The sequence below is a fragment of the Trachemys scripta genome, chromosome 1 (assembly GCF_013100865.1).
Source record: "Trachemys scripta elegans isolate TJP31775 chromosome 1, CAS_Tse_1.0, whole genome shotgun sequence".
Taxonomy (NCBI): domain Eukaryota; kingdom Metazoa; phylum Chordata; order Testudines; family Emydidae; genus Trachemys; species Trachemys scripta.
The window spans coordinates 11,035,284-11,061,325 of NC_048298.1; the positions used below are offsets into that span (position 1 = coordinate 11,035,284).

General features: G+C 42.1%; 1 protein-coding gene across 1 annotated transcript in view; it reads left to right on the forward strand.

The window, feature by feature from the left end:
• Positions 1-26,042, forward strand: part of TAF3 (TATA-box binding protein associated factor 3) — a 144,346-nt gene that overhangs the window by 864 nt on the left and 117,440 nt on the right. Inside the window, exon 2 of the mRNA XM_034764586.1 lies at positions 18,588-18,830. Coding sequence (XP_034620477.1) covers positions 18,588-18,830 — 243 coding nt within the window. The remainder of the gene's footprint in view (positions 1-18,587; positions 18,831-26,042) is intronic.

Consider the following 26,042-nt stretch of genomic DNA (forward strand, 5'->3'; position numbering starts at 1 on the left):
GTTGGGGGCACTGTAATTTACCTTCTTATTTAGGCTGCATGAGGGGTCTGAAGCATTTACTGTGAATTGGGAAAAGGGCATATTTTCTTGACGAATGGATGGAGGGGAAGGAAGCATAATCTCTTGGTTACGGAGGCATATGCTGTTTCATGAGGAGTTAGACATTACATCTGTGGTATAATGTCTCTGAGGGTACGTCTACACTTACCTCCGGGTCCGGCGGCAGGCAATCGATGTTCTGGGATCAATCCCGGAAGTGCTCGCCGTCGACACCGGTACTCCAGCTCGGCGAGAGGAGTACGCGGCATCGACGGGGGAGCCTCCCTGCCACGTCTGGACCCGCGGTAAGTTCGGACTAAGGTACTTTGAATTCAGCTACGTTATTAACGTAGCTGAATTTGCGTACCTTAGTCCGAAGTGAGGGGTTAGTGTGGGCCAGGCCTTATATTTTCAACCTCACACTGACATTTTTAATCTCAAATGTGATTGTCAAAAGCACATCCTATTACTCAACAGATCTCCTCCCTAAGTGTATTTAGACTTGGGTTTGCTTGTCACTGCCTACTCTGGAAGAATAAACTAGATTTTTTTTGTGGTTCTTGCATAATCAACAGAAGTGTTAACTAAGTTCCAGTTGTAGAGACTCTGTTGTTGATGTGTTAGCCAGAAACTAACCAGTTTGACCTTCGGATCAGTTTGATTTAGCAGGGTTGGCAGTTGTGTTTATTTGGAGGGGTGGAATCTTTGCACTTGTAAACAGAACAGATTTGATCTTCAGTAATTGAGACACAATAAACTGCATATTGTGGTTCCACTCTGAATAACAGCTGTAAAAATGGCATAATAGGGTCCACATTTTCTCAGTTAACAAGCAAAATGATGGCTTTTCTAACTGTGCTAGATTATCTTCCTTGCTTCCATTTGCTATATCACATTAAAAGACATCGATAAATACACTCAATACTTTCCTAATGTTACTTTTCTAGGTATGCAATAGCTGTAGTTGTAGATACTGTGGTTTCAAATGGGAGGGGAGGTGTATTATGAACTGGGGTGCATGGGTGGTCAGGTCTATTGGTTGGAGCAGTGGTGATCAGGCCCAGCAGTCAGAATAGAAGTCAGAGGCCAGGAACAGAATCAAGAGTCCGAGCCGGAGTCAGGAACCAAGTAAGGAAGAAGCAGGGCTGGAGTGGACTGGAGCAGGACACAGGGACAGGAGTGATTGCAGCTGTGCGTGTAAGCACTGGGCAGGCACTAGCCTACTGCTGCTGAGCTTAAGAGAACACTTGTGATGCCTCTCAGCAAATCAGGAGTCGGATTGTTCAGGGCGTTCAGCTGCAGGTCAGGTAGCAGGCCCTGCCTCAGCTGCAGACCCTGGTTTCTGACAAGATGATTCACAAGGCAATCTCTGGCAATTTTAAGATGATTGTTATGATTATGTGTATTACCATAGTGCCTGGAAGATCTTGTCATGGACCAGGGCCTCATTGTGCTAGGCCCTTTACACACACAAAATTAAGAGATGGTCCCTTCAACAAGGAGCTTACAATCTAAGCATAAAACAAGAGACGACTGATGGGGGAATATATGGAAATACTGAGACAACAGTGGAGATAGGCAGTACAGCCTGTTATCAGGGCTTTTGTAGGTATTATAGCAATGGAGAGTTTTGAGGAAGGATTTGAAGGTAGCTTTGCAATTGTTTATGGGGAGTGTCTCCCAAGTATAAGGGGCAACATGGGCGAAAGCATGAAGGTGCTTGCTTGAAAATGTAACATATAGGTGATGGAGGCTGGCATCGTGTGCTGATTGGAGGCAAGCTTCAAGGGGGGGAGGGATAGCTCAGTGGTTTGAGCATTGGCCTGCTAAATCCAGGGTTGTGAGTTCAGTCTTTGAGGGGGTCACTTATGGGGTCTGGGGCAAAAATCAGTACTTGGTCCTGCTAGTGAAGGCAGGGGACTGGACTCGATGACCTTTCAGTGTCACGTCCAGTTCTATGAGATAGGTATAGCTCCAAAAAAAAAAACCCAAAGCTCAATAGTGAATGAGATGATAGGGTGGGGATTGACTGTAAAGGGCCTTGAAGCAAAGACAAGCAGCTTATTTTTGTGATAATAGAAAAGGGGGGGGGGGCAGTGGAGAGTTTCAAAGAGAGGGGTGACATGGAGAGAGCAATGGTCTAGGAAAATGATCATTGCAGAAGCATTCTGAATGGATACGAGCAGGGAAAGATTGCATTTGTCAAGGCTAGAGAGAAGTGTTGCAATAATCAAGATGGGACTTTGTATAAGAGTTTGATGGATAAGTAAGGCTGTATCTTAAAGATGTTGTGCAGAAAGAATTGGCAAGATTTAGACAAAACCTAAACGCGAGGACAGAAAGAGAGGTCCGAATCAAAGATGGCATAGAGGCTGCAGACCTCATGTGCTCCATACTGTGAAAATTTTTGAGAACCCTGTTAAAAAAACAAACAAACAAAAACCTTTCCATATAAATAGGGCTTCTTATTCTAGGTTTTAAGTGATAAAACACCCTCAATACAAAAATACAGTAAATAAAATAAAAAATGGTGTTTATCCGACAAACACTAGAAGAATACTGAAAACGGTTACTCAGTCATGTTGAAGTCACCCTTTTCCCACTGCTATTTGTTTATATAGGTGATGTCCCTGCTCCCTAGTTTGTATCTAAGGGCTCAACTACAAGAAGCAGTAATGTGGATTGGGAGGGTGTGATTTCTAAAGCATGCTAATGTGTTGCATGTTAATTTGTCCATGTAGACCCTGTTGGTGCTCACTAAAGGTTCCTTAGTGGGCTATAACATAGTGCTGTTTGAAACAGTACTATGTATAGAATTCAAAAATAGCTAAAAATACCACCCCTGGAAAACATAAGCCCTCCGTGTAAATTTAAAAGTTTTAAAAAAAATATTGGGCCATTATGACAATGAAATTGTCATTTTTCTATATTTTTGTTAATGTTTCAAGATGTCACATGCTTCTGAGATTGTGGAAAAAAGTGTGTGGTTTTATATTGTATGTGAAAAATAATCACCTCACCTGGAAGTCCATAGAAATAAAATACACAGTGAATGAGATATGGGTGCCTGTGGTGTGCTGCTTCATTTGCTGTGCCCCCTAACTAAATTTCCTGCGGCCCAGCTATGTTAGCTCTGCACATGTGTACATCGTGGCCTGCTATAGCTGGGTACTTTTCCCATTCAGCAAGGGATTTCAGTTTAAATGTACTGTGCATGGGCACAGTGCTTTTTTCTATGTCGTAACTTAAACCTTAAATGGCTTTAATTTTTCTGTTACACTGTTAAAAAAAATAAATCATAGTTGATGTCAATAGAGTTATTGTGGGTTTACTCCAGTGTGACAGAGTAGAATGTGGCCCAAACCCTGTGATGTGTGAGCTAGAGTAAATTGTGTGTGTCAGAGAGTGGCTGGTCTTTTTAAGGGGTGTTGGGTCCTAGCCTCACCTGTGACAAACTTAACTCATTTCTCCAGGTGAGGGAATGAGTAATACCACATGACAGGAGGGTTGTGTGGCTAACCCAGGTCTTGGGGGTAGATGCCGAAGGCCAGAAGACTGAGGGGAGAAGAAGCCTTGGGTCATCTCCAGAGACAGAGAAGATTCCAGGAAGCCTTGAGAGTTGCTGCTTGAGAGATGCTCAGGAAGGGCTATTTAGCTGGAGTAAAATGAAACTTGAGGTGAGAAGACAGACTCTCAAGAAGCAGGGTCTGGGCCCAGTTTGAAACTGAGGTGAAGATACTCTTTGATGCTTGATAAAGACAGTGGTACCCTGGAAGGGATAGGATTCTAGAGAGACATGTGCAGAGGGCCAGGTCGTTAAGACAGGAGCAAATTCTGGCTAGAGAGGCTGGCGTGTGGAGAACAAGTTGGCTAAAGTGAAGCCCCAGCTGGAAGTTTTATTTTCCTTTTGAACTCTGTTAATAAACCAGACACTGAGAAGGGTTATTTTTGGACATGTGAAAGCCTTTGCAAGTACTTGAGGTGCCCAGAAGGGGAAACTGAGGCAGTGGAGAGTGTGAGATCAGGCTGGGTAAGACAGCATAGTGGCAGTTTAATAAATGAGGGCAATTTTGAGTATTTGTTGTTAAAACAAATAGTGTAATGTGGTGTTAAGCCACCTGCTTCAGGTTGTCAGTGGATCATCTGTAGAAGGAGTTGGTTTTCAATACTCTTTTCTCACAGGTTCAGCAGTGTACACAATGACCAGATGTGTTATTGGGTGGATTTTTACCTTCTTTTGAAATATGTTCATTGCTGGAGCCAGGATACCAGATGAACAGGAATTTATTAGTTTGATCTAAAGTGATCATTCCCATGTTCTTAAGATTGCATTTTTTTTTTTTTTGCAGAAGTGAATGACTTGTATTAAAAATGCATGGGAAACGCAACCTGATAGGCACATCTTAATAAATAGAAGTGAGAAATCCTAAAATTATTAGATCTTGAAAAATATGGCCACATGTTATATACTCTTGGTGAACTGGACCAGAAAAGATTGCTCTGCTGTTGAGGTACCTCGTCTTAGCTCTGGTCTACGCTTACATTGGTAACGCTACGTTGGTTCACCCCTGAGCAAAGTAGTTATACTTATTTAACCCCCGGTGTAGAAAGTGCTGTGTCAATGGGAGGGACGATGGGTAGGTGGAGTATCTACGCCAGTGATCCCCAACCTTTTCCGTAGGGCGGGCGCCGGACGACTAGCTGCCAAGGACCGTGGCCGCCGGACAAGCAGCCGCCGAAATGCCGCCGTGAAGCAGCGTCATCAAGAGGCGCCGCCGCCGAAATTTGGCAAGATTTCGGTGGTAGCACTTCTTGACATTGCCGCTTCTTAGCAGCATTTTGGTGGCTGCTTTTCCGGCGGCCAGTAGGCGGGCGCGCATGGATGCCCCGGCAGCCACCATGGCGCCCGTGGGCACGACGTTGGGGACCCCTGACCTCTGTCGACGGGAGAAACTCTTCTATTGGCATAGGTAAAATCTTCACTAAGCGCTACGCCAGCGTAGCTGCAGCATTGTAAGTGTAGATAAGCCCTTACTAAATAAATAGCTTTGAATGTCCTTATACCTCCCAGATTTTGTTACTTTCAGGACATCAAATTTCTTACTGGCTGCCAGTAAGAGAGACAATTCTTCCTTTTACTTCACATTCATCAGTCGCCATGAAATGGAGCAGACTTCTAGTAGCAATGATAATGTAGTGGAGGTCGTATCTATATAAAGCCCAATCTATGGCGTTATGATTGTTTTTCATTGGTGTAGCTACACTGATACAGTCCCCCAGTGTAGATGCACTGAATGGCTGCGACTTTCCCCAGTAAATTACTAGTATGAATTGCACCAGCAAAAGCCCCATTTTGCACTGTCTACTATATCAGTGTAGTTATACTGATGCAAATACTTGACTCTAGACAAGCTTTTTGGTATTTCTAATGCACTAATCTCTATAGTATCTAGGTGTCAGTGCAGAGGAAGCAGTTCATGTAAGAATGGAAAAGTACATTTCCAAGTTATTTCACCAGTAGGAACAATAATTACCTGTGGGAAAACTGATGGACGGCAACATTAAGTAACTTGCCCAGACACACTAGGTAAAGCCTGGAAAAGAAGCTCCGATTCCGAATCCCATGTTTTAACTACTAGAAAAGTGGACCTCCACGATGGCAATATTTATCTTAACAGTTGTGTGTAGAAGAATGCTGTGCATCAGCAGGAAGCTACAATCTCCCTTGCAGGATTTGTGTAGGCATATTATATGTAGTAGCTCTAGGTGGATGGAGAACAGTATGTGAATGATATATAGTGTGTATTATTGATATCTGATCTATATTATGTACTATTTATTGTGGTTTGCCCAGCAGTATATGTAGCCACTCATTAATAATTTTCCTATATGTCTTTTTGGCTACAAATTATTGAACAGCTATTGCTCATTGTAATAAGCTTCGAATGTATCTAAAAGCTTTCTGCATTGATCAGTTATTCAAAACTTTGCCAAACTTTAACCATTTCCGGTTAACCTTTTCTATACTTGTTCATTGCCTCAGGCTGAATTTTTGGGGAAGTTTCAGCAGTAACAGTACACATTACTGAAAATGACGTTAGGGAAATACAGGTCGTTTTTTCCAGTGTTGAAATATTTTCCTAACTGTATTTTGAAGAGCTCTAAAACTTCAAGGGTTTGGAGCAGAAATTTAAAATTTGGCAGACAATTTGGTCCTGGCATCAGAGAAATTCTTTTTGCTGCTTCCATAAAAATGCATCCAGATTGGCTGAGTACTATAAGCCTCTGAAAATTGCCATTCTCCTTTTCTCCATCCCAGGCAAAGAGCCTGTTGGTTGCTTTGAAGGGACAACAGTATCTGTTACTTCACTCTTCCCCAACTCTGTTGGATTATTCTCCTTCCTTGTGAACACGCATGGGAAAATTGACCATCAGAGCTATAGCTATATAATTATACCACTGTAGCTAGGCTGGTGGGGACACTCTTTTCTGGCATAAAAGTGACTTCTGGTGTAATTACTCTGCTTCCATACAATTATACTGTACCACTGTAGTGCTGCTGTCAATTTTCCCACATAGACAAGCCCTTAAATCCCTTTCTCTACTGCCCAAACAGCAACAGACTGAACTTGACATAATTCTTGTTGGTTTTGCTGTTCCTCTCCAGTTCAGCCCAGGCACTCAAGTTTAAGCATGTGAGTAGTCTCATTGACTTAAAAAGTACCTAGCTAAATCAGGCCTAGAGTCCTAGGAAGAAGCACCCTCTCTGCCCTCCGTGATAGCTGTCTTCTTACATTTTTGATCCGTATCAGAGGGGTAGCAAGTCATCTTGCATCTGAAGAAGTGAGGTTCTTACCCACGAAAGCTTATGCTCCCAATACTTCTGTTAGTCTTAAAGGTGCCACAGGACCCTCTGTTGCTTTTTACATTTTTGATGTAACTGATGTTGGTCACCCCAATTTTGAGGATGACAATGACAAGCATAGTTTGTACTAATGGGTCTTTGAGTGACTCTGTAAATCAATTTGGGAAGAACAACGTTTACTGCTGTGGCCACAGAACCCTTTGCCTCATTGTGTTGATTGAGCTGCATGTTGTTTCCATGCCTGGTGCTATGCTTCCAGATGCTCCACACAGTGCTTCTCAAAGTCGTGGACATCCACCCGTATGGCGTGGCACCATGCAATATGATCAATCGCCAGTTGCTCAAAGATTGAATCAGAAATGTTCGTTTTGCTCCGATTTTCTTTCAGAGTGTCTTCTAAGCATTTCATCTGCGCTTCATGCTTACAATTGCTGGACTTTAATTCAGAATATAAGACTTGTTTTCATAAATGGGTCTCTGGCATTCAAATTATGTGGCCAGTCCATCTCAATTAGGTGCAGATCAACTCGATGCTGACCGAACTAGCTTTCACCTGGACTTCAGTGTTGGAAACCCAGTCCTGTTGTTTGATGCCCAGCAATTGACATAAGTGGCACAAATGGAAGCTGTGAAGCTTTGTAATGTGTCATTGATAACAGTTCCATGTTTTGCAGCTGTCAAGCAGTGTTGTGAGGACAACAGCATTATGAATTTTGATTTTTGTCTGTTGACAGATTCTATGTTGCTTCCAGATTTGGTGATAAAGGCGACCATATGCAGTGCTGGCTTTCTTAATTCGCCCATCCACTTTCTGGTCAATTTTTGCTTCGTTGTTCAACATGCTGCCAAGATAAGTAAACAGTGTGATGGCTTGGAGTACAATACCTCCCAGGCTTATTGACAGGTCTTGGTAAAGTTGTTGAGCAGCTGGCTGATACATATGCTTGGTTTTTGTTCAGCTGATGGTGAAGCCAAAGTTAGGAGCTGTTGCAACAGAGTGGTTTGTAAGATCTTATAGTTCTACTTATAGTTCTTCATCAAGGCACAGTCAGCAGCAAAGAGCAGTTCCTGGATCAATGCTTCCACAACCTTGGTGTTCGCATGTAGGCGGGAAAGAAAAAAGAGCTTACCAGTGTGGAAGTGTATAAAGATGCCATTTGAAGCACCACAAAGGGCTTCCTCTAGCATCTCAGCAAAGAATAGACCAAAAAAGCTAGGTGGAAAGTCACATCCCTGCTTCATCCCATTTGTGATTGGAAATGGGTCTGTTAGTTTACCATCAGCACTAACTCTTCCAGCTGTGCCTTCATGGAATTGTCGAATGATGTTAACAAATTTGCCCGGACATCCAAATTTAGCGAGCACTTGCCAGAGGACAGCATGGTTGATTGTATTCAATACCTTAGTTAGGCCAAGAAACATGATGTACAAAGGTTGGTGCTGTTCGTGACATTTTTCCTGTAATGGTTGAATCATGAAAATTATGTCACCAGTGTTCCACTGAGCACAAAAAGCTGCACTGTGACTCAGATACAACATTAGCAACGATTTGGGTCAGGAGTTGGTTCAAAAGGATCCATTCACGAATCTTGCCGGCCACAGAGAGCAAAGAGATACCGTTGTAATTACCACAGTGGCTGTTTGGGGCTTTATGCTTATAAATAGTGATGATATTGGCATCTTTCAGTTGTTGTGGTATAATTTCTTGAAGTCAGACATGTAAAATATATTCAGAGAACTTGTCAATCAGAAGATTTCATCTGTGTTTGAAAACCTCAGCTGGACTGGCATTGGGATCAGGGGATTTATTATTTTTCATTACTTGAACAGCCTTCAACACCTCAGCCTGTGCAGGTGGATCTGTAAGTGCAGTAGATGTGAACAGTTTACAGGTATTATCCAGTGACTCATCAGAAACAGCTGGTGAATGATTAAGTAGTTCACTAAAATATTCACGCCACGATTGGTGGACAGCAGAACGATATGTGATGAGAAATTCACTATCAGCACTTGTTAGTGATGCCGGGAGGTGGGGCAGGGCCATACACAGCTTTAACTACATCATAGAAATCTTTGGAATCATGTTGATCAGGAAGGGCCTGTAGTTCCTCTGCATTACAGTCAAACCACATATTTTGCATCTGGTAGAGTTTGTGTTGGTGCATTCTGCAACCTATCCTATATCTGAGCTTTTTTGACCCAGAGAGTGGATCAGCTAAGAGCGTGGAATATGCTTGCTGATTGGCATCAAGAAGAGTCAATATTTCAGAATTATGGTTGTCGAACTATTCTGCATGATGGCATTTTGTATACCCAGCACAATCCATAATGGTGTTAGAGATTGTGTCACACAGGGGTATCCATTTGGCAGATAAAACAGTAGTTAGCTGTGTTGAAAATTGTTTGACAATTGACCGATCATTCAGCCAGGCAATATTTACACGCTTAACTGATGGGGTTTTTATTCATTTTCAACCAAACAAAGAGGCAAAGCTGTGATTGAACAAGATGGTGGTTAGTCTAACAATCAATCAGCTCTGCATAATATCTGAGTTATGTGCACATCTCGGATGTCCCGCTATCCGACTAACACGTAGTCAATCAGATGCCAGTGACAAAAGTGAGGATGCGTCCAGATCATTTTGTAGTCGTTGGGAAGTCAGAAGTGTTTATAATAACTAGAGGGTGCTCAGCGCATGTCGTCAGCAGAAGTAGGCCATTGTTGTTCATCTTGCTGATGCCATGTTTGCCAAGTACACCACATGATGTAGCATCATCACAGCCAACGTGAGCATTAATTAAAGTCACCTAAAATAATCAACTTGTCTTCAAGGGGAGTCAATTGGATCAGGGTCATTTAGTTCAGAATAAAATTCCTCCTTACCCTCATCAGAGTTAGTCACTGTCCATGAGTTAAGCTATGATCAGTGAAACGTAACGTCCACCTCTCAGGGATAGTCAGAGCTTCAACAGTCTGTCATTTATACTGATGGGCAGACTGTCCAAACTAAAGATGAGATTCTTTCTGATAGCAAAGCCGACTCCTGGGTCATGCGACTCATTTTATGGGCATCCCTTTCCTAAGCAAATGTACCCAGCACTCTCCTCAGTCAGTTGACCCTCTTCAGCAAGTTGCATATTGCTTAGCGCCACAATGTCAATATGATATTTTTCAAGTTCTTGAGCTACCAGAACAGTTCACCTGACAGGACAATCAGTTTGGTTTGGATGATCAAGGAGTGTGTGGACATTCCATGTTGCAATATTGAGACAAAAAGAAACCTTTTGGGGTTTGCTTGAATTTTGACCACATGATGGAACAACACCCTCAGCTGTGGCAAGCTGGTCAGGACTGTTTGGAATGAGCAGTTTTTAGGGCACCTTGACTAGCCCCCTTCTCGGATTGAGTTTGACTGTGCTGTCCCTGAATAAAGCAACAGAGTTGATCAAGATGCTGCTGAAGTATGGTGTCACTCCAGGTCAACACAGAGCAACCAAAGTCTTGACCCACCCGTGTGTAGGTTCCTGACTGACTCCCGGCAATGTCCAGCACCTGTCACTTTAGCCCTGACTACCTCTCTTCCGCTTTATCCATTAGATGTTGACACTTTTTGCTCAGTAAATCATTTAGTAAAGTTACATCTACCTTTCCCTACTTGATATTAACATGTTTCTTGTCTGAAGAGTGAATAAAAAATGGCATTGCAAGATTTCATGTTTATTGTGTCAATAATTTGCTAGGACAGATTTGCTCAGGAAACAAGTAAAAAGATGTTTTTCTTACTGTCAGGCTCAGTAAACTCTGCCTGGGAACTTAAAGCTGAGCAAATGGAGGTAGTGGTTGTTCTCTGCTTGTATTACAGTAGCATTTAAAGGCTTCAGCGGAGATTAGAGTCCCATTGTGCTAGGCACATAGTAAGGGAAAGCCCTTGTCCTAAAGAGCTTTCATTCCGAATAAACAAGACAAAAGATGAGAGAGAAAAAAACCCAATACATCCATTTTATAGATGGGGAAAGCTGGAACACAGAGATTATTTGAAACAGGAGTAAAAAGTCATTTAAAACAAAATAAAAAAGAACAAACACACACCAAAAAAAAACCCCACACCAAACCAATATTTACATTACCACCCGTAGTAGCTATGATTCTGAATATACCTGATAAGCATATTTTTTCAATGAGAAAGTGTTAGTTTTATATAGTAACTTCGAAGAGAATTGCACTTTAAGATCATTTATGAACATTTATGTAGATGGCATTATTGTAATTATGGATGTGCTTGTTAACAAAAAATTTGAAAGGTACACCTGCGACCCGATATAACGCGGTAAAGCAGTACTCCGGGGGGGTGGGGCTGTGCACTCCCGGCGGATCAAAGCAAGTTCGATATAATGTGGTTTCATCTATAACCCGGTAAGATTTTTTTGGCTCCCGAGGACAGAGTTAAATCAGGGTAGAGGTGAACATTAAACCTTATGCTTTGGTGTTTGATAGTTGACTATTAGAGATTATCTTGAGAGCTATAATGAGAGACAGACTATCCCACACCTGCCTACTGCATGGTTCTTACCCATTCTTTTGAAGCATCTGGTGCTGGCTACTAAGACAGGATGCTGGATGAGATGGACTTTGGATCTGATCCAGTATGGCAATTCCTATGTTCCTATCAGTATGTGGACCAGTCAGTGTTACCGAGATGTTAATGAAAGAGATTAGTGTACATTCTAGCACCATTTTGAAGGGTACTGTCCTTTATTTTTTAATTTCATAAGTGAAGCAAGGGGCATGCCGGGTTAATGCTTGTGGGAGAATTCTAGAGGCAAAACACAAAAAATATTGGAAGTGGCGTTGGTGAGTCAGTAGGTGGTAGGTGTGACGGGTTGGATCACAGAACCCTCCTTGGGAGCTGCCACCCGATGTACCAAGACTACCTCTGCTCCTGCTTTCCCTGCCAGCTCAGGACTCCAGCACCCTGTCTTGCTGAGCCAGACACTCCCATCTGATCCAACAAAGACCCAAGGTCTGAATTACTTGCCCCAAAGCTGCAGGTTTGCCTGAAAGCAGCTAACAGAAGTGTTCCTGTCTTTAACACTCAGATGCCCAACTCCCAATAGGGTCTAAACCCAAATAAATCTGTTTTACCCTGTATAAAGTTTATGCAGGGTAAACTCATAAATTGTTCACCCTCTATAACACTGATAGAGAGATATGCACGGCTGTTTTCTCCCCCAGGTATTAATACATACTCTGGGTCAATTAATAAGTAAAAAGTGATTTTATTAAATACAGAAAGTAGGATTTAAGTGGTTCCAAGTAGAAACAGAATAACGTAAGTCACCAAGCAAAATAAAATAAAATGCGCAAATCTATTTCTAATCAAACTGAATACAGATAAGATCCTCACCAGTTCCAGAATGCTCCCTTTTACAGACTAATCTCCTTTTAACCTGGGTCCAGCAGTCACTCACACCCCTTGCACACTGTCCTTTGTTCCAGTTTCTTTCAAGTATCCTGGGGGTGCAGAGGTTCTCTCTTTAGCCAGCTGAAGACAAAATGGAGGGGTCTCCCATGGGCTTAAATAGACTTTCTTTTTGTGGGTAGAGACCTCCTCCCCTCTCCTATGCAAAGTCCAACTCCCGAGATGGAGTTTTGGAGTCACCTGGGCAAGTCACGTGTCCATGCATGACTCTCAGTTTCTTACCAGATAGGCAGCCATGGGTCACATGTTGGACTAGATGACCTCCTGAGGTCCCTTCCAACCCTGATATTCTATGATTCTACCTCCAGCTTTAAGCGGTCAGTACTTGGCAGATGATTAGTGGCTGTCTCCCTGGCTCACTCCTGAAGGGGTCTCCAGGGCCTAGCACTTCCGAACCAAGGTATCAGTTCTGCTTCTGGTTCTTTGCACATGGATTGCTCCTGCATATGTGCAGAGCCCCAGTAGTTCACATTAGTGGAACTAGCCCAGGATTGCCCAGTTAAAATGCAGGGGTGTGATGGGGGCTATAGAACCATCCCAGTCTGGAAAGGGTTAACTTGCAGCCAGAGGCTTCATGATGCATATGTACTGGCTGCCAGGCCTGGGTGCAGGATTTAAAATGGAGGCAGCCCAGCATTTGGGGGGAGGAGTGGAGAAGGGCTGTTGGGCTGCTCCACGGGTGAGCTGGCAGCTCTGACTGGAGACAGGCCCAGAGGAGCTGCAGCCTGCCTGAACCCCTGACTGAGGGGAGCAGTGGGCCGGCCGCTGAGCTGTGGATTGGCTGAGGCCCAGGGGCCTGTAATTTGACAGGAGGACAGTCTAGAGCAGCAGATGTGCACCTGTAATGATCTGGCAGTCAGCTGAGCCCAGCAGTGTTGAAGGTTTGGTTGTTTACACATATCTGTTAGACCTTGGTAAAGGCCTCTTTGGCTCCAGAAGGGGTTGGACTCTGTCAAGTGGCCTGGCCAGAGGGCCAGGTCACTCCTGTGGTTAGAGTAGACCAAAGGACAGTGGGGAAACTGAGGCAGGGTTGCTGCATCTCTACCTCCAGCCACAAGGAGGCAGGCTGGAGGAGCTGGTTAATGATGCTAGGCTAGGGCAAGGTCTCCCCGAGACAGAGAGAAGGGCTTCTTCAGCTTAAATAAGTAAATAGAGTTTGACAACTACTTCTAGCCCTGCCGTCTGGTGCGGTGCCTGAGGAGGCTGGCTTGGAAACACTAGCACATGGTAGATTCTGATGGGGGATTGGTACTGTGCTCAGAGAGAGAGAGTCCAGTTAATCTGTCAGGGTGAAATTCACCCCATGTGGAGGCCAGCACTTAGATCGCCCTCATTGATAGCTAGGGTGGGGTATTGTTCCAGTGGTGTCTGCCACAGTGCACCCTGGCTGTGATACTGAGAGACATTTCCTCTCCCTGGATGAGGCCAGCTGATAGCATTTCCCAGGGTCTTGCTTTGCATTTGATTCCTTTCAGCGTCAGTCGTGAGGGGTCTGACGTGGGCGATTGCTCAGTGCTCCCCAGCAATACTGCATATTGCTCTGTCTTTTGCCTCGGAGCAGGATTGGTGAGGCATAAAGGAGGGCACTGCTGAGACCAGAGATGGTTGAGAGAAAGCCATACTTAAAGCCTAGTGAAAGTGAACAATTGCTCGTTTGGAGAGCAGCAGTTCCCCAGGCAGCCTTGTCTGGGCTTCAGAGGGACACGTGGGTCCCAGCGTGTGACTTCTGGCAGAGCCTGTCTTTACACACTCCGTTCTCAGCCGTGGCCCAGGGAGCTTGTGACGGGTTGGTTCACAGAAACCCCCTTGGGGCTGCCAACTGATGTGTCCCTGCTTTCCTGCCCTGGCAGCTTAGGACTTCAGTGCCCTGCCTGGTTTGAGCCAGATCCGCTAGCCTGCTGCTAACCCAGACCCAGGGTCTGAACCACCTCCCCTAACAGCTGTAGGCTTAACTGAAAGCAACTTACAGAAATGTTCCTGTCTTTAACACTCAGATGTCCAACTCCCAATGGGGTCCAAGCCCCAAATAAATCCGTTTTACCCTGGATAAAACTTACAAATTAAATAAATAAATAGGATATCTCTATCTCCTAGAACTGGAAGGGACCTTGAAAGATCATTGAGTCCAGCCCCCTGCCTTCATTAGCAGGACCAAGTACTGATTTTGCCCCAGATCCCTAAGTGGCCTCCTCAAGGATTGAACTCACAATCCTGGGTTTAGCAGGCTAATGCTCAAACCACTGAGCTATCCTTCCCCCCCAGGTAAACTCATAAATTGTTCGCCCTCTATAATGATTAGGGGGCTGGAACACAGGACTTATGAGGAGAGGCTGAGGGAACTGGGATTGTTTAGTCTGCAGAAGAGAAGAATGAGGGGGGATTTGATAGCTGCTTTCAGCTACCTGAAAGGGGGGTCCAAAGAGGATGGATCTAGACTGTTCTCAGTGGTACCAGATGACAGAACAGGGAGCAATGGTCTCAAGTTGCAGTGGGGGAGGTTTAGTTTGGATAGTAGGAAAAACTTTTTCACTAGGAGGGTGGTGAAGCACTGGAATGGGTTACCTAGGGAGGTGGTGGAATCTCCTTCCTTAGAGGTTTTTAAGGTCAGGCTTGACAAAGCCCTGGCTGGGATGATTTAGTTGGGAATTGGTCCTGCTTTGAGCAGGGGGTTGGACTAGATGACCTCCTGAGGTCCCTTCCAACCCTGATATTTCTATGATTCTATGCTACCTTGAATGTCCTCAAGTAGACTTCTTATGTGGATTGGAGCATTCCAAGATTCATTGTCCTTTAAGTGTCTCTTGATTAGATACTTAACTTCAACATTCCTTTCTCCAGGAACTGACCAAATGCTCTACTAAAGTTATTTAGAAATCAAGCCAGTACACAGCCAATATTCCTAACTTTGAATACAAAAACGATACATGCATACAAATAGGATTAATAGATTCAGTAGATCAGGCCTGCACAACTTGTAAAGCGGTGAGGGCCATATTTCTCCAAAGAAAACAGCTAAGGGCTGACTCCGCCCCAGCCCCCCAAAACACAACCCCCCCCCCCAGTGCCGCCCGCCCCGCGGAAACAAACCCTCCTTCCCCAGCGCCGTTGTGGGCCGAAAAGGAAGATTTTTGGGGGGGGGGGTGATACTTTATTAAGAATTTTTCAATTAAAGCAAACAATTGTATGTATGGCACTCTAGGAAGGCACTGACAGTGTGTGGAAGCCTGTAGTGTAGAGGGGGAAAGAAACGGCGTGCATAGGGTGACCAGATCACAGCAATAAAATAGGACCCACCCCCTCCCCGCTCAGCCCCACCATCACACCCCTCTTCACCCCCTAGCCCCCCCGCTGGCTTGTTGCGTCCCTCCTAGTCAGTCCCCCACCCACCACTCGCCTCCTTTCACCTCCTCCTTCCCCTGCCAGAAACCCCCATGCCCGCCCCTAGAACCCCTGCTGGCTCACTGCTTGCCTCTTTGCCCACTTGCCCACGCTGGCCTCTTGCCCCCCTGACTCCCGTATAAAGCCTCATTCAAAGACCCAGGGGTCACTATATTACTGCACACAGCAGTCAATCAATGCAGTTGCAGATAAATCTCTGCATTATACATTTTTGTATAACTTTTATATGACTTTGTATTGAACCTTGGTAATATGTTATAGCGGGCCCCTGAGGAAGTATAATCAAGGTAAAAGAAAAATGTCTTTTTGCTAGAAGTAGAATAAGATCTTCCCCCCACTTTGTAATCGATTGCCCTGTTGAATGAATGAGGTGTGAATGAGGAAGGTGTGGAAGGCAGCACCTCCAGACAGCTGCAACCCTTGGAGAGGGGATGGGAGCCAGACCACATCAGGACCAATGCTGCTCGCTCACCTGGATGTAATGGGCCAGTGGTAGCCACTCCATAGTTCAGACTGATCCTAACTTACAACTAAGACCCATTTTTTATCTTCCGTGTAACTTCTCCAAAAAATTACGAGATTCCCTGAGCTCTCCTAGGCAAGGTAGGATTTGTCTGGGAGGTTTGGTAACCTTCAGAAAAGGGGTTTTGCAATTAAGGTATTTCACAAATATCCATCATTCCCTTTCTGAACATTTTCCTAGCTTCCTACCCCCAAAATGGCTTGGCCCCAAACACCAGGTGTCTGGCTGAGTCGGACGGGGGCCTGTGGATGTTACTGGGGGATAGCTGGGGGATCACGAAGACCTGTGTCATGTTTATAACATTGAGACTGTAAATTATTTAAACTGCCCTTCTGCTGAGTTCTGGCTCTGCGGCAAGGGCTGCTCTGCAGAGGAAGAGGTGGGAGCCCGGAGTGGGTGGGATGTGGCTAGGATTCTTGGGGGCAGGGCAGGCGGGATGGGGAGGAACAGGGAAGAATGATATGGCTGTGGGGTTAGATCCCTGAACTGTTCATTTCTAGACTGTCCTGCCTTTGAGTTTTTAGGGAAGCTGTCGAGTATTTGTAAGTGCGATTTGTTGATGGGCTTTTAACTGGGCTCCTCTAAAATTTACAGCTTAACTCTTCAGCTAATGAAGTGGTTCGGATTTATGTGCAGTATGTCATAGTTCTCTCTTCTCTAACACGGGGATGGATATTTGATTTGATCCTGTCCTCACTTTTCCTTTGCACTCCTGGGGACAGACTCGGCTGCACAGGTTCCCAAAGTGTGGTGGGATTGAGCCCAGAGAGCTGGGTGTGTGCACATGGGGGCAGGTTCTTCTGACTGCGAGATAGAAAGAAGCTAAATATACATTTAATCGTCGTCCTAAGGTGGCTTTTCCATGGAAGCAGTTGCTGCAGTGACGACAGGCACATGAACCCATGAGGCAGTCCCTGCATTAACCAGTTTTCCACACTATGAAAAAGTTGAAGAACCCCTGATCCAAACACAGCCTGTCTGGTCCTAGGATTAGCAGTGATTCCCCCCAGAGACTGTCACGCCTTAATGACCCAGTTTTCTTTACCACCCTGGGGCAGTTACTTGAACATTTGGGACCGTCGGGGGCATTCTGCCATTTCCCCTCTCCCAATTGCCCCTCCACCACTGCCCGCCTCCTCAGCCCCCCTCCTCCCCCCCGCTTGCCTCCTCAGCCCCTTCCTCCCTCCTCCGCCGCTGGCTCACCTGCCCCCCCACTTGCCTCCTCAGCCCCCATCCCCCGCCACCAGCTCACTTGCCTGGCCTCTTACCTTCTGCCACTGCCCCCGCCTCCTGCTGCTGGCTCACCCTCACTCTCCACCCTGCCACTGACCCCTTCACCACCCTGTCCACCCGCCGGCCAGCCATTGGCTAGCCTACACTCTTTCCCCCCCCCCCCCCCCCCCCCCCCCCCCCCCCCCCCCCCCCCCCCCCCGCGCGCGGGCTGCACAGTGAGCAGGGTTGGCTCCAGGGTTTTTGCTGCTCAAGTGGGGAGAGGGTGTGCCTGGAGCTGGCCCTGACAGTGAGTCCACCTACACACCCCCTCGTGGGCCACACAGTGAGCCCACGCGGGCCACGTGTTGTGCAGGCCTGCAGTAGATCATAACCTTTGAGATATGTTACATGGCATATGTAGCATAAAACACATTCTAAGCATATTTCCATAAAGCCTTATGGGAGGTACTGTCACAGTAGGTATTGGCATACTAGTAGGAGGACATTGGGTTGCTGTCTTTGGATGTGGTATTAAACCAAGGTCCTGACCACTTGGCCAGTAAAATTCTCAGAATGCTTTTCACAAGAAAGAAGTGTTAGCCATGTTTTCCTACAGAAATTGCAGCTTGGGGAATTACTTTCTCCTAACCAAAATTCCCCCTTCAGTATGTGTGAAATACAATATTCTTCTCTTCTGACCTAAACTGTTGTGTAGCACTGCATGCTTTTGAGCTATTGCTGTGTCCCCCCTCCACTCCCCCCCCCCCCGCCAAAGTGCTTTTGCCTGGTGAGTGAAGTGAATGTTGTAGTTCTAGTTTATAAAGCACTAGAGCTTCCGTTTGAACAAAAGGCACTACTGTGAATAAGTAATGTATTTAGTTTTAGCCAGATGTGTTGCATTTAGCCACATGTAAGCTGCCGTTGGGTTAATAAAAGTTTAAATGATCCATTTTTTTACTTCTGACAAAAGGAAATTTCCTGTGTACTGAATGTGCTTATATTGTTCATTACAAAACAAAGTCAAAGTTCTTCAGACTAGATTCTTACTAAAATTCCTTTTTGTTTACAGATGGCCGTACAGATCCAATTTTGGATGATGTAAGTGAAGCCTTCACACTTATGGGGGTTAACCTGCATGAGCTGGAAGATTACATACACAATATTGAACCTGTCACTTTCCCACATCAAATCCCTTCATTTCCTGTCAGCAAGAACAATGTCCTACAGTTTCCTCAGCCTGGAAGCAAAGATGCAGAAGAGAGGAAAGAGTACATTCCTGATTACATGCCACCTATTGTCTCATCTCAAGAAGGTGGGAAATTAACAATTTTTTTCCTTTTTTTGTTTTCATTTGTTTGAGTATTTACATATTTGTTTACATTTTCTTTAAGCTGCCCAAGTTGTGCCACCAATAACAGTGGTTTTGTAAAGCACCCATTAGGGCACTGCTCAATAATGAAATACAATCATGATAATATTAAATCATCATGCAAAATGAAGAGACCAGTAGCGTGGCTAAAGTTATATTTCTGTTTTCCACTTTTACTGCACTTTGCATCAGAGAACACTTTGCATTTCTGTAATAATTCTCTATCTGAGGATCTCAGGTCATTAAATAAGTTAATGAATTAAGCCTCACAACATCTCTGTCAGGTGACAAAATCGTTCTTTCTCCCTTCAAGCTAATGTTTAAAAAGCTGTTGCTATTTTGAAATTAAGTTAATTTAAAAAACTGAAGTAAAAGTAGTTTCAGGTACTACACTTGCATCTGAGTCTCTCTACTAATTTTTATGGTTTTACAGTCACACTTTTCTATTTTTAAATGCCTTCCTCTCCCCTGTTGAATGAACGATTCATAAAAATGGTAGAGGAAAGTGAAAATGCCTCTACAGAAAATGCAATGAAATAGACAATTTTTCTGTCAGCTACAGTAATCTTGTGTTAATTATAACAATAATTGAAAGGGGAAAAGGGGAAGGGATTTTTTTTTTTGTAATCTCTTAAGGTACAAGAATCTCGGATGTTAACCAACAATAGAAGGTTAAAAAAAAATCACAGGTGTAACATAAATTGGCTGTCCTTTAATGATAATTACAAATAATAACAATATTTTCTAAGTATATGTAGCGCTGTGGATTAGGAAGAGAAATACTAAATAGAACAAAATGCTTGCTGGGAAGAATGAACAGTACAGTTAACAGACAGAATTCTAATGTGGCATTTACTTCTTCTGACGTAAATAACGTGGGATATACTGTGTATTATACATAATGGCTCACTGAAGAACTTAGTCTATAAGGCCTGAGACGCTAAATGTAGGCAAAAAACCCCTACAACATAAAAATGAACAGAAAATGATTTCCCTTTATTGACAACATGAATAAATCCTGTTGCTCTACTGCCACAAATGGTGTGCAGAATTGTTGTTCTATTACTGATATTTACAATGCCTAGTACAACAAGGTCCTGGTCCATCACTGGGACTCTTAAGCACCAGAATAAAACAAATAATAAATAAAAGAATTTTATTATTTGGGTAGCAGGTTTATTTTCTGCTGATTTAACCATAATGTGCTACAATTAAAGTATATATTATAAACTATGCAAAGTGGCTGTAAGGAACAGTTTTCTGAAATCGGAAGAATGCCCTAAAAATGTATTTTTCAGGTCTGCAGCCTTCACATTTACTTTCATTTCCTCAAAGGCAGACGTTTTTAGCAATTATTTACACACACGAGAAATATTTTAATATTTTTTGACTTAACGTGACCAAAAGTAAAATTTTAATAGTAGCAAATGTTTTTCAAGGCTTAAAGGGATTAAAATCTCTTAATTGGGAGGCCTGATAAAAGATTTGCTTTTTAAAACATTTTTTTAAAAGAACTCTTCAAAGAGAGCTGAAAAATACAAAGCAAGAGGTAACCATAGCATAGCTGAAAAATAATTGTAAGGACATCCTATAGAATTATGTCAAGATCTTCAAAAGTGAATAGTGATTTTGTGTACTTCAATTTGTGGTTCAATTTGAGACACCTTAAAGGTGCCTGATTTTTCAGATGGTTCTTCACATCTACCATTAAAATTAGGCTACTTTAAAGTGTCTCAAATTAGACACCCAGAATCACTTGCCACTTTTGTAAATGTTGGTTTTAAAATGTAATAGAGAGATCAAGTCGAAGAGAGAACTCAATGTAGCTGTTGCGGAATATCAGTATATAGGAAAAGACGTGATGACTATTACAAACTCAGTATGGCATTATAGCTAAATATTTATATGGCGGCAGTTGTGCTTTTCTTTGTAAGTAATTTCTACATTTTTTTTTCTCTTGCAAGTTAGATCCAGGAGTTAGATTAGAGCAGTCCTTATAAATATTGTAGGAATCCTTTTAACACCTGAAGCAAGAAGATACTATTTCCCGAGTTGGACAGGAACCAGGAAAACTTCTAATGCCCAAGGCTAGTGTATCAGAGGGACCACAAGCACAGGTTTTTTTAAGTCAATAAAGGAATTGATACAAATTTAAACAAGTATTACGTTGAAAATAACTCTTGTTATAGTTGCTGTACTATACTTAAGTATAGTTTAGGGCATTTTCCTAATACGGTAAATTTGGAATTTTGAATTCAGTGGGATTACATATATGTTATAAAAAAAAAAAAGTTCATAACTATTTTCAGACCAATATTTTTGGGGTACATGAAATGGATCAGGAGGATCGGTTCTCAACATCTGGCACTACTTTATTAGCAAATAAAATTTGGAGGTAATTTCCTCTCTGAAATGTTATGGAACTATCCCTCAAAAACATTCTCTTAAGAATCACATCATATAGCAGTTGACTACATTGTCAGCTGATTTTACGTATGTGTAAAACTTCTGTCTTTGTTGACAGTTACATTTAATAGTTTAATGTGTTGAGTGATTTCATGTAGCGACAGAGATATAGCTACATGCAATGATGAAGTGAGGCGATGTGCATGAATCATATGAAACTTGAATATTACTCATTTTAAGGCAGTATTTGAAAACTGTACGGTTACATTTAGTTTGATATTAAGGCCTACAGCTGAGTTCATTCAGGTTTTGATTACATTATTTTTATGGATATTCAGATATTAACAATACCACTAAGTATTATGTCATTGTAATTAGTCACTTCTGTCATAATACAAAGTTTAAATTTTTCACATTTATTTTTAGAGAACATTTGCATCAAAAACTGTGTTTAAATATGCACCATGACCAGTAGGTGTTGCTAGCCCACTTCTTAAAACTCAAGTTGCAATTGTTTTCTGTGCCTGCAAATAACATATTGCCACTTTCTTTAGAATCAGTGGTGTGACATACAAGGTATTCAGTTTGTTCAGATAGTTTGCCTGATTACTTAACTGTTTTGTCAATCTTATTACCAAAAGTCATTAAGACAAATTTTTTGTTCTGTTCTGTTCACATATGCCTCACCCATTAGAAATGCTGGAATTGGAACATGCACTCTTTACGGCTGTGCTTAATAGTAATGTGCCGAGCAGTGAAAATGCACCCAGATTTTCATGACCTGTCTCTGCCATTTAGCGTTAGCTGTGAGGTTAGTACATTGGGCCAAATTCTCCTCTAAGTGTTTTAACTGAAAGCAGAATGTGGCTCCTTGTATTAAATCTAGAGTACTATGTTTAATTAACTTTGACGAGAAGACTTGGCATATATGTCAAGTGTATAAATTATATGGATCTATGTATAAATACACTTTTCTATAATACAATCTGATTCATCATTACCATGTTTGATGTTGGAGTTTTAGTGGTGTTTTTTACAACTAAAACTTCGGGGAAAATTTTATGCCAGTGTCATGATGTTCACTTTCTGCCTATTTTTAGTTATTCCCTCTTTTGTTTTTACAGAGTTGTTTTAGTGCTGTTGTCACTGTAATGTCATGGTGAACTTGTAAAATAGATTAATTTTTTTTTTTTTTTGAGAAAAAATAAATTGGTTGCAAAACATGATGGTCATGCTTTATTTCTCATGCTTTAATGTAGAAGAACACAAACTTTTGCAATAATATCAACCAATTTCTATGAAGTTGGTGTTTCAGTTAAAGTAATAGAGTATAAAGAGAAATTAGGCACTTAAAAAAATCTAGATACTCAACCAAAGGGAATAATAATAATAAATTAGTATTTGTGTTGTGGTAGCACCTATAAGCCAGACCTCATTGGTATTAGACACTACAGTGTAGTTCCCCAAAATTTTCAAAAGTTCACCTGTCCCAAAGACTGATTCTACATGTGCCATAGTAACCCGGTTTCTTGGCCAGTTAAATCCCAATCCTAAATTAATATGATTGATACATAATACGTATTTCTTTAAAAACTATGACTCTATATTGTGTCATCTCTTCCCTCCCCTCCACTTTTCCCCCTCAGATTTTTTAAGGCACACACAGTAATGCACTCTGTATAATTCTTGCATTGGGATGAGAGGGGAGAAAATATGTATGCTATCTTAGGTATGCATCAGTTTTTAACATTCTACTATATTTGCATCAGCTCTAGTTTTTTGGGACATCTTGTTAGTTCTTTAATGATCACGCAGCCTTAATGGGGACCAGTTCATTTGTTGCTTTCTGGAAGCTTGATTGTGCCTGGTTGCTCCAGAGTGGCACGAGGGGAAGATACAGGAAGTTCTGTCCACTGGGCACAATTGCAGTCTCCGTGCTTCTTCGTGGTTCCCCTGGGGAGAGAGAGAGAGAGAGACAGCTTTAGTTCTTGCTTTGAAATGTTTCTCTGTCTCTGCATCTTGTTCCTCAAACCCTGTCATTAGAGGTTATTTTAAAACAAATGTAATTTGTAGTGGGGGTTACGTTTTGGGGCCTTTCAGCCTGGATACTGCATATTTAAGAGCTAGCTTCATTTTTCTAATCATTGATCCAGGACCAGTTCTGGACACAATTTACTTGTCCTGATTTATTTGTAACTTTGTCTGACATGTCTTGCCTTGGCAGGTTAGAGCTTAAAAATGTCATTCTGATTATAGTCTTGCTTTTCTCCTGCTTTAATGCTGATGTGATATTAGACCCTAATAACCACCAGAAACCTGTGCTTATTACACCTGAAAGCATGGAAACCCAGCTGTCAAATTATATAACTTATTAAACTCTCTCTCTTTGTTTGTAAGATATTAGGTGCTAAAAATCACATTGGAATTGAAGAGAGGTATGGAAAAGCAAAGTGGAAATCAAAATAATATGATTTTCAAGTCTGATGATATCATAGGCCGACTAGTGCTAGAAATGTAATTGTATAAAGCATTAAGCGTCACAGTGGTATAAAGCATTAGTGTCTAGCTCCAGTGATTTGATATATCAGATTTTGAAACTGTCACTGGCCTCTCAGTCTAGCAGTGCTTTTTTTGGCTCTTGTCCAGAACTGAATATAGCAAGTCTTGGATCTCAAACCACTGTAATTTCAATCCCTGGTTTCCTCAAGGGTTAAACAAAGCCAATGACTTTTTAAACGGCGTGTGGTGGGATTTATAGATGCTTAAAAAGGAGTATCTGGATATTGACTTTGCCATTTGATAAACTGGGTTTCTCTGTCATTGTTCTTACTTTGTTTGCAGCCTTTCTATTCTCTTCCGCTCCCTCCCATATAATCTTACGGAGCGTAGCTTTATTATATACCCCTACAGTAAACTGCACTGGTGGTTTAAAAGCAGCAATGATATTTTTCAGCAGAACTATTCCAGTATACTAGGCTATGCAAAACACCACCACATATCAACAGCCAGGTACTGTGTAATCAACCAATTTGAAGTATAAACCATTGGTAGAGGATCAACTTGGAACACTTTGCTCCTGGCTACTAGCCATGCCTGGTTGCTGAGTATTGCAAGCTCTGTGTCAAGTTGCTTTAGCAGTCCATGCACTCTAAGTGTCAGACACTGATTGCTTTTGTGCGAATGAGTCTCCATGTATGCATCAGTCTAGCAAGGAAGAAGCAACAGGAGAAACAGACAAAATGAAAAAGGCAGCCAAGCTTAAGAAGCAGACAGAGGAAAGCCATTGGGAAAGAGCAATAGGAGAGGCAGGTTCAAAGGAAAAGGAGAATATGAGATGGCAACAAAAAAGTACAGAAAATGTGTGGTTTAATTCTTACCATTAGACAACCATAAAAATAACTCCTCTCTGGAATAATAAAGTTGTCTTCATAATTATAACTATATATCTTTATCTTTCCTTAAGAAACAGTGTCATAATCCAAAACATGGTTCCAATGGAAATAATGCAAGAAAAAACAGGAAGATTTAAAAAAGAAACAGAAATGTAGATTGAGGCCAAACAGACTTTCATCTAAGGATCTTCATTTTGTAAACATCATAGGCAAAAATTCAGTTTAGTGGGCACTGCAGGAAAACTTCACCCATAGTACAAACCCAATCACACAGTTGGGCTGTGTAGACTTGGGGGTGGGGGGTTTTCAAAGGCACACCTAGCAGTTAAGGTAAGTAACTCCCACAGGAAGTCAACGCCTAACTGCATTTTGTACCTTTGAAAATCTCCCTCTGCCTCTGAAGGGAAGTTTGTAATGAGGATTATGGGAGTCAAGGGCAATGTAGGCTCTTTGAATGGCATAGACAGATTTGAAAAAGTCTTCATCTGTACTTGTGATTTTTCAGAAATGTTGTTCATGTTCTTTTCCTCAGCAAATCTAGGTAAAACTGAAGTACAATATCAGAAAATACTTAGGATGATAGAGAAACTAACTTCAAAACACTTTAAAAAAAACTGAATTAAAACTAGTTTCAGTTTCTTCACTGCCTCTGAATATTTCTGCCAACTTCTGTGTTATAAAAATGGGTTTATTAATTTAAAAAAATATTTTGCCTCTATTGTGAAAGACCTGTGCAAACAAAAGAGAACACTATCTCTACAGAATAAATCATGAAACTGAGTATACAAAAATTGCTGTCCTGTCCAAAGAAAAGTGAAAAATGGAGAAAATACTTTTAATTTTTTCAGTTATTGTAGTCTTGTGTTACTTGTAATAGTAAGTAAACAGTTTTCAGACAGAAATATTTGTTTTTTTTTAAGTTGACTGTGCCCCTTTAAAGCTTCAGTGTGTAGATGAAATTTTTTTCTCAAATAATTTGTTTTTTCCAGACCTATTTCAATAACTTGCAACTTGTTAATGTTTCTTGAGGATTCAAAATTAAAATTGCGTACTGTAAAAGTAATGATTCACATGTCATGCCACCTTCTTACAGCAAGTTAATTGACATTGAATTGGAATGAAAGTCCTAAATTGTTTCAATGCATTGTAATGTGCAAATTGCAATTTTGGCTATAATGAAATTATTCTTCGGGGAGAAAATAAGACTTTACGATAAAAGGCTCCCATTGTCTTGGATACTTTAAACACAGAACACTGTCATTATTTTAATTTCCTAGTGGTTGTTTTTCAGTAAAACTTTTGTCACTTGCCTTGACTTGTCATGTGGTATCAGTTTTTCCTTTTGCTGACAATATCC